Here is a 9,626-nt window from a genome sequence, read left to right as displayed (position 1 = left end):
GCGGCGATGGAGGGGTGCGCAAGGAGGAGCTGCGCCCCGGTATCGGGCAGGCCGTGCCCCCGGCTGCCTCCGTGGCAGGTAGTGCGGGGCCTGTGGTGCTGGGCAGGCTGAGGTGCCTGTGGGCCGCAGGAGGCTGTGTGGCAGCAACTGGACAACCCCTGTCAGAGGGCCCGGCCTGGCTCTCACACCTTCCCTGAGCAGTGTGTCCTCTGCTCTGTGCCGCCGGCTGGGCGACCTGCAGAGAGCGCTCTGCGACCTCAGGGCTCAGCTCCCGGGGGGTTTTGGTGCACTCCGTGGTAACATTGTGCCCTTCTTTGTGGGTCCAAGCCTGCAGGTTCCACTGGCCGTCTCCTAAACAGCTTTCTATAAATGGCAATTGTTAAATTTAATCTGTGGTTAGCAGAGCTAAGAAAACCTAAAATCCTTGGAAGCATAGACTGAAGTTGAGATCTCATGCTCCCCTGTGATGACAAGGTCCTTGCTTTGGTCTGTGTGTCTGGGCCTGAAGTGTATGCTGGGGGAAATAGAGAGGACAAAACCCATTTTAAAAGATCCCCTGAGCCTCTAATGTTGAGGTGCTCGTAGCTGGCAAATCTGAGTGCTTTGGACTTCAGCATGAGATCAGAACAAGAATTTAAAAGTGCTTATATTATACAGTGGTATGTCTTTCTGTTTCAGGGTCTGTCTGCTCTCCCTTATCAGTATGTTAGCACTTGGGATACTCTGTTTAACTTCCTGTGGCTGAGGGATTAAATGAAAGGTCATCTTGACCTTGAGAAAAGCAGGATTTCCAGGTCCCACCTGTGTTCACGGTACAGAAAAGAAGTTTGAAGCTGAAAGTGGTTCCTAAAGTGCAAAGGGCCTGGTGCTGTGTCAAGGGAAGCCCATTACAGTAGCTTTTCTAACTGAGAACTGGAGTTATCCGTACAGCATCCAAGACAGTGGCAGAGCTTGGAGGGTGCATTTTCCCCTTTGTTTCTCTTTCCAGGGTTCCAGCTTTGGTTAGGAAAGGCTTTCTTTACATATATCTGCAGATAGTTGGGGCATTTTAATTTCTACAGCTGAAGTTTCCACTTCTTAAAAACACAGAATCACATCTGTTGATTAGACCGGGATCAAGACTGCAAAGCAGCTGCTTTATCTGGTGATGATGTTAAAACACAGTCAGTACCACTTGACTACTTGGATGTCACCAAGTTTTTGCTATAAAACACAAGGTGGTTTGTGCTGTCTCTATTGTTCTACAGCAGAAGGAAAAAAGAAAAGCAGGATAAAAGGGTGGTGTTGCAAAACCAACTCCCGATGGTAGTGTTACCGGACGTGAAATCAAACTCTTTGCTTTTCTCTTCTCCTCCCTCCTCACTTTGGGCCGTGCAGTAAAGTACTCTGGGTACCTGGAAAATGGGGATGAGCCCTTCTGCACAAACTGCTACAGCAAGTCTCCTGGGCTGATGAAACTTGGAAAAGGTAGGTTTGAGCCGAAAGGTTTGTCTTGGGGCTTGTGGTTGTAAAGACCAGCCCATTAAGACATATCAATTTAAATGCTGTTTAGCATCTTTAGGATATTTGAAACCTTTAAAACTTGTTAATGGCGTCCAAAAGCCTCCTGCTTCACACAGGTGATGGTCAATCAAATGCCCCTCTTGACTGTGGGAGTGAGCAGCAGTGCCTGTGATGTTTGTGGCAGCAGGCATGCTTGCCAGCTGCCCTGAAACAGCTGCTTGTCATGGTCTTTAAGTCACCTGAGAGGAGATGTTGCTGTTTGGTGTGTGCTTGGTCCCACAGCAGACTGCTGGGATAATCCGTAACAGGGGGTGATTGACCTTTGTAGTTGCTGAGATATGAGCTACCAAGGATTTTTCCCTCCAGGCTTTAGTAGAAATTGTTTGGTGTCTGAGGAGGGTTTCCAGGTTTGCAATTCTCATGACCTTCCAGTTCTTGTTACAACAGACATTACACTGGCGGGCCTGGAAATTGGCCTGCTGACGATGAAGAAAGGAGAGGTGTCAAGATTTGTCTTCACACCGGATTATGCCTATGGGCGGCAGGGCTGTCCTCCTCTTATTCCCCCGAATGCCATGGTCATGTTCGAAGTGGAGGTGCTGGACTTCCTTGACTCGGATGAATCGGACACATTCTTTGAGCTGACTGCTGTGAGTTGCTTTAAAAAGGTTTGAGACCTAAATCTGGAGGCTAAACCTTTGTTGTCTTTCCTTCCAGTTGCTGTTGCTCATGTATTACATGTGTTTAGCTTAATTGCAGGCACAGTTATCCAGACCCTGGGCTGCTAGCTCTGCTCTGATATGAACATGTGCCCTCCAACGCTGCCCCTGCATGCCTTGCTCTGTTTACACCCCCGTGCAGAGGCAGAAGCTGGGTGCTGCCTTTGTTTGCTCCCATGTGCTAGAGTCAGTGGAATGAATTCCATTTATTTTTAGCTTTACAAGCTAAAAGTGAAACCTCCTGGTTTCACTAGAGGGCACCAGTTTCCAGGAATTTCTCTGAAGGAACAGTATGAGCTGTCTGTAAAAATCCTGTTCAGTCTGCAGCGTTCAAGTGCCCCCTCAACCTCCACTCTTTGTCTCTGCTTCTTGGCTGCTCTCCCAAGTGCTCCTTCACTGTTCGCTCTCCTCCCTGGTGAGTTACAGTGTTATTGTTAATTCCCCCTTTTCATGTAAAGGGCTTTGGGCTGTGGTTGTGGGTCAGTGAGTGGGGCACAGGCAGCAGCGCTGATGGGGGAGGACCTTCTCATTCCCTCCTGCTGCTACACAGGCCACTTTGTCCGCATATAGCCCTGTGAGCAAACCACACTTGTTGCAAGAGAGCTTGCTCCCCGACTTGCCAGTTGCCCACCCTTTCTGGCTAACAGACTTCTCTATGAGCGGGTTCAAACTTGGAAACATAGGAGGAAACCTGTCTCTTGATTTTTATCTTTTTTTATTATTGTTGGGTTGTTTTGTTTTACTGGGTTGATGTCTTGCGTGGGTGTCAGGCTGCTCCCCTGGAGCTGGCTTGAGGCAGCCACCATGGGTGATGCCGAGCCATTAGAGCAATGGAGCCTTTCTGTCAGCTTCACCTTTTGTGCCAGCAATAGCAGTGTTAACTGCCTGCTCTGTGCTAAGCAGGTGAGAGAGTTGGGCAGGGTTTAAGAACAAATTCCTGCTTTTTTTCCACTGCCCTGGAGTCCCTTTGGTCCTGGTGAGCTTCTTCACCTGGATGGTAGCACTCTTCACCAGCAGTTCTCAACGCAAGAACAGCGGCATGTTTCTGTCTGGTGAAGGGAAATGCCACGTGGTGGTGGCCTGGCTGGACACCACAGGGGCCTTGGCAGCAGCCTGGCTCCGGCTCTGTGACTAGAAGGGGACTATGCAGGACTCTCCTGTCTGAGCTCTCAGCTTGTTTTCTGTTTGAGCTGAAATTCAGGTATTTCTTTATACAGGAGCAGCAGGATACATTTCCGCTACAAAAGGTGTTGAAAGTGGCAGACACGGAGAGAGAGTTTGGCAACTACCTCTACCGTAAGCGGCACTTCGAGGGTGCCAAAGACAGATACAAAAGGGTATGACACCAGAAAAAAATGTGTTTGCCTTTGTGAAAAGCTGTGAAAGCAGTGATTAAGTGTTAGCTCACCAAAACAAGTACAATTTAGAGATCAAATAACTTCATTATGTTTTCTAGACATAGTTTGTTATTTAAGAACATATCTTAAGAACACACGCTTTTGTCTGAGCAGCAATGGTAAATGAAGGAGAAGGGTTGGCAGAAATAGGCAGAACCCTTTTCCTTCAGGCTTGCTCCCTGTGGGCTCTCGCCAAGACGGAAGAGTACATCTCAGCGGCAGCGTGAGCCCTGAGTAGTCTGTGTGGCTGACTGCTGAACTGGAGCCTTTCAGGTCAGCTTCTGGTGGGAGGTGTTACAATACAGCCTGACCTTGTACTGAAGCAGCATGCTGGTTAATGCTTTGAGGAGTAGCCTGGAATCCCCACAGACTGGAAGCAGAGATATCGCTGGCATTGTGGGCACTTGACTTTTAGCTTTCCAGTTGGGAATCACACAGGCACTTGAGGTTGGTAGTTGTCCATCTAGACAACTCTGGATGTTGTCTAGTCCCTGCTGAAGGAAGGTTAGCCACAGCAGGAGGCTTCCCAGGACTGTGTACATTCAGGTTTTGAACATTTCCAAGGATGGAGACTCCACAGCCTCTCTGGGCAGGAAGAATTGTTCCCAAACTGGAATGCATCTGCCTTTATTTCAGAAATAGGTTTTGTGAGATTTTTCTTCCCTCCATTTAGGGTTGCTTTTTCTTGGTATTTCTTTGTAACAAAAATAATTGCCTTTCTCCCTGTAGGATTTCTCTTCTGTTTTGGCCCTAAAATCTTGGTGTAATATTTTTATTCTGCTGCTTTCAAGTTCCTTGATATATTCCTCAACCTGTAATCTTATGGCTGAGCTGGTTAGTCATGCTGATAGTGCCATGCAGTATATTTAGAGTTTTGGTGGTTGTTTTTAACTGGCCTAGGTAAGCAGAAACATGGGTGTAGCTGGCTGATGAGATGAATTTCTCACTTTCCATAACAGATTTGTTATGCATTACCTCTTTTTCTTTGTCTGCTCAGGCGCTCTCTATCCTCGGTCGTAGCCCTTCCAGTGAAGCAGAGCAGTGTCAGATCGATGCTTCCAAGTTGCTGGTGGTCCTGAATCTCTCTCTCACTTACCTGAAACTGGAACGTCCTGCTCAAGCTTTGGTGTACGGGGAGAAGGCCTTGGAGATTGACCAAAGAAATGTTAAAGCGCTGTTCAGGTGTGGCCAGGTGGGCAAAAATAAATGCCTCTGGTAGCCACATCAAGGAATACCCTGGTCTGACTGGCTATGGAGAGAACCTTGATGAACCAGGGAGAATGACTGTATTCTGGGCCAGGCCTCCTAAGCTGCAGTTGAGGTGGTTTGTCTGCATCTGACCTTTTGGAAAATCTGTCTCTGTAAATCTGTCACACAGATCTTTTCATGGGGGATTCCTGAGCTACCTGGATCTGTCTCAGAAATGTCTGTGGCTGCACATGTGTGAGTCTATATTTATCTTGCAACACATCTGTCTTCTTTCCATGTCAGGCTTGTCTCTGCATGACAGAATACGAAAAAGCCCGGGATTTCCTGGTCAGAGCTCAGCATATACAGCCGTTTAACCACGATATTAACAATGAGCTGAAAAAGTTGGCAAGGTGAGAGAACTCCTTTCCATCCCTATGGAAGAGAGAGTGCTTAGGCTGGAAACACCCACTCAAAAATATTTAAAATGTTTAAAAAAAAAAAAAGACACAAAACTATTGGGTTAGTGACTTGGGGAAATGCAGAAGGTCTCTCTTAGTGTGGGGAAAGCAGATTCAAACGTTTTGCAGACACAGTGGTTACAGGTGAGAGGCGAGAAGCTTAGAGCACCCACTTTTCCCATACAGTTTCTCTGGGGGGATGTATGTGTTACGCTTCTTGTGAGTAGGTGGGTCAGGCTGATGACAGGGAGATCAGGGATGCTGAAATATCTCAAAACCAATGAAATGCAGTAGGCTGGTGATCAAGCTGATAATGTTTTGTATTAATAAGTATGGCTTTCATTCCCTTTAAGATGTGTTGGTTAATTACAGCAGCTCTTCTGCACTGCAACTGCTTCAGTGTACAATGCTACAAATACTAATGTTCATTAAGAGTTATTTTCTTGCTGTCTTGGAGGTAGTAAGTGAGCAATCCTGAAAGCAAACTTTCCCTTTGCCCACAGGCTGAGTACAGCACAATCCTGCCAGCTTTAGTCATGCCCTAGCCCCACCAAAACATGAGTAACACTAGTCTCTGCCCTCATTCTGTTCTTCCCTTTGAAACTGGCAAAAGCACTAGCTGGTTCCCAAAAGTGTGTGCTGTACTTCTGGCACTATTCACAGGCACAGAAGGCTTCAGAGTCCCCAGCTTCAGAGATCACACAGCAGCCCTGGAATTCAAACCCTCTTTTGTGTGTTGCTGCTAGGCATTTGCAAATAGATTTGTAGGGACCAGTAACATCTCTTATTAGAGTAGTGGGTGCAGCTGGAAAAGCCAGTCTCATGAGCTGAGTGCCTTCACCAGGTAACGTTTTGGCTGTCCTTGCACATCAGTGTCCTATATATACATGTTGTCTTTAATAGTCTTTGACAACACCAAGTCTTCAAACTTGTTGTGTTACTTCTGATGTACAAAGAACCTGAAGGCAGTATTAGCTGCTGGTCTGGAATTCTGAAATAAGCCACTTCTATTTGCCCTGATCTGCCTCTGGGTATGTAGCTACCAAATTGTTAGGTGAGTGTAAGCGGTTATAAAATAGATCTGGATGGCTGGCTAACTACTCTTGAAAGCTTGGTGTGTGGGTAATGTCAAAGACCTTAGGTACAGTGCTAGAAGTCCTGATTCTAGAAGCCTCATATGTTCCCTTAGACTCATTCAAAATGTGTGGGCAGGTAGAAGAGAAATCTTGCAAATAATGTTGAGGTGGTGCTGCCAGGAAGGATGGCGGCCTTCAGGGAAGCAGCGGACAGGCTTGTCAGCTCTGACGCTGGAGACAGCAGCACATACAGCTAATGCATGTGGTAGTAAGCTGAATACACATTAAACCACTGTTGTCTCAGTTTCTGCTTAAGTACCAGTTAAAATTGGTGTATTTTTTGCTTTAATAAAGTGGCATTAGTATAAGATAGACATTATCAGGTGCTTTTAATTACGCCATACCTCGGTCTAGATCCTGTAACGTTGCAAAACTGCCTTGCCTGAGAAAACTCTTAATGTGCTCAGGCAAATGCTTCAGAAATGGAATATGAATCAAAATCTTCTTCTTGGAGGCTTTTCACTTCCTTACCAAGTACATTTATACTTTGCAAAAGGAATGTTGTGTGTTAATCAGCAGCTACCTTTTGCTGTCTAAAACAAAAACTTTGCAAAGCATCTGTTTAACAGCTGAACGAGGTTCTTGGCAAAATTCACTTCACTGGAGAACAACAGGCAGAATCCAGGGTGAGGATTTTGTGGAACGTGTGTCTGGTCCCAGTTCTTGTTGTTCTTTGGTCATCTTGGTGTAAATTCTGCTGCTGGATTTGGCAATTCTATTGGAAGGTTTGCATTGCATCAAATCCTCTGGATCTGCAACAAAATTGTGTTGTTCTGACATCTGGCATGAATCTGCGCCTTCACCTGAGGGGCTTTTGGATTTCCTGCTATGGTAGGTGTGTGAGCGTGCCATCCACAGTCTAGGTGGACATCCCTGATCTACTTGGTATGGACAGTTGTGGCAACATCTGTCTGAAACTTAACAGAAGAAACTTGCTGTGCTGGGATTTCACTGAAGGAAGCACTGTGAGGTTCTGGATCCAGGGGTGCTGATGTAAGGGGGCTGAGAGAGCATTAGCCAATGTCACATTTGTGCTGTTTCTGATGTGTTGCAACAAAAACCTTTGCTTTTGACCTTATATGGTAGCAGATGCAGGAAAGCTGACCATGTGGGCAGCCATTGATCCCTGGGACAGTGCCCAGACTGAGTCACCCTCTGGCTCGGGGATTCCTCACCAGTGAGACCTTGTTGCCGGTGAGGTGAGAGCACAGGGTGCAGGGGACACTGTGTTTAGAGAAGCAGCGATTAAAATTGAGCAGTCTGGGTAGCTTTTGCCATGTTAATGTGATGCTGGCAGGGAAGTGAGAATGGAGGAAGCATCTGCCCTGTCATACACTTAGTCCAGACACACATCCCTGTTGTCTCCTACCCATCTGCTGCCCAGATTCGGTGTCAATGGTAGATATCCTGGAGTAGGGCACTCGGACAATGTCTCCTGCTAGACGCTGAAGAAGCTTACGCAAAGACTGGCACAAATGAGGAGACACCAAACTAGACCACAGGGTACAGGTGGTGATCCCTCTGCATCATCACATGCTTGCAAAACTGGTGTAGAAAGCATGTGGCTACCAAAAGTCAAATTATCTACTTAGCTAATAGTCACCAGCAGAGCAGAGACCCAAGGCCTGAGGATAAGGCACAATGTTTCCAGCTTTCCTTCCCTGGCATGGCTTGGAGGAGCTGCCGCTTTGCTACCAGCATACTCTTACGTTAGGCTAATGTATCGTGCTGGTTTTGGCTGGGATGGATAGTTAATTTTGCTCACAGTAACTGGTACAGGGCTATGTTTTGGATTTGTGCTGAAAACAGTGTTGATAACAGGGATGTTTCAGTTACCGCTGCGCAGTGCTTGCACAGCATCAAGGCCTTTGCTGCTTCTCATGCTGCCCGGCCAGCGAGGAGCCGGGGGGTGCCCAAAGAAGTTGGGAGGGGACACGGCTGGGATAGCTAACCCCAACTGACGAACAAGATGTTCACAACATCAGCATCACAACACAACATCATAGGACGTTGTGCTCAGCAGTAAAAGCTGGGGAAAGAGGGAAAGGGGGGACATTTGGGAAGACAAAGACCATCCCCCCAGGTAACCATTATATGTGATGGAGCCGGGCTTTCCTGGAGATGGGTGAATACCTGCCTGCTGATGGGAAGTGGCACATGAATTCCTTGTTTTGTTTTGATGGCATGCGTGGGTTTTGCTTTGCCTATTAAACTATCTTTATCTCAACCCATGAGTTTTCTCACTTTTAGTCTTCTGATTCTCTTACCCAGTCCTGCCATGGGGGGAGTGAGCAAGTGGCTGCATGGTGCTTAGTTGCGGCTTGGGTTAAACCACAACATATATTTATACAGAAAAAATAATATGTATTTTCTGTTTGTGGTACTGATGGTTGGGCAGGCAGTCCACAGCCCATGACACTGTGCTGTGCTTTAATTTGCAGCTGCTACAAAGACTACATGGAAAAGGAGAAAGAAATGTGCTGCCGAATGTTTGCCCCTTTCAACTCTTCTTCTGGCTAACCAGAAATAAAGGTATTTGAGTCGTGAAAAAGGCTGAGGTCTCCCAAAACATCTGTCATGTCTGAACTGTGTTTTCAGGTGGGGAACCTGCACCTCTTCTTCATGAGGAGGAAAAAATGTAAGGTAATGGAGCAAAAAACGTAAGGTAATGGGAGTGTGTGGAGGGGAAGGGTCAGGATGTGAGTGAAATGCAGCTGCACTGTCGGCTTGGGGGATTTTTCCTGCCAGGCAAGCTGGCGTGGGACAGGAACCTGAAACTGGCAGCACTTGAGTAAGTTTAGTTTTGTTGTTTCCTGTGCTGCTCATCCCAGCTATTCCTTGTCGGAGCCAGGGGGATAAATAGCTGTGTAGTCTTGTTTCTCTGCCAATTAAAAGAAACAAAAAAAGTTGTTCCTGTCAAACTTAAGAATTGGATTTCCTCCTCCCCTCCAGCACTCTTGTCTGGAGCTGTTGGAATGTCTCACTTCAGAAAAATCTAAATATTTTATTTCTGGGTTTTTTTAAATATTAAAAAACCTGTTTGTATAGAAAATTTCAAATAGATGTTTTGGACTCTTTAAAGCCTTAAATCTTCTAGGAAAATTGACGGGTTTATAAATGCACAAAGGCTCTTTGATCATTCTGGGTTTTTTTTTTTTTCTTTTTGTGTCAAAACCTTCAGGGGGCTTTAGGGGGGAGTGGAAATCTTTGCTGGTCTCTTGC

The 9,626-nt window shown here is 46.4% G+C and overlaps 1 protein-coding gene across 1 annotated transcript; it reads left to right on the top strand.

The window, feature by feature from the left end:
* Positions 1-8: 8 nt before the first annotated feature.
* On the top strand, positions 9-8,924 carry FKBP6 (FK506 binding protein 6, 36kDa; the record flags this gene model as incomplete). Its single annotated transcript, XM_010284867.1, has 7 exons — positions 9-78; positions 1,378-1,467; positions 1,951-2,153; positions 3,440-3,559; positions 4,617-4,811; positions 5,111-5,220; positions 8,846-8,924. Coding segments are annotated over 7 exons (867 nt in total), but the record flags the coding sequence as incomplete, so codon positions are not given.
* Positions 8,925-9,626: the final 702 nt, after the last annotated feature.

This window comes from Phaethon lepturus, unplaced genomic scaffold (assembly GCF_000687285.1).
Source record: "Phaethon lepturus isolate BGI_N335 unplaced genomic scaffold, ASM68728v1 scaffold6594, whole genome shotgun sequence".
Lineage (NCBI taxonomy): Eukaryota > Metazoa > Chordata > Aves > Phaethontiformes > Phaethontidae > Phaethon > Phaethon lepturus.
Note: the sequence above shows the minus strand (reverse complement) of the source record. Positions and strands in the feature narration are given on the sequence as shown.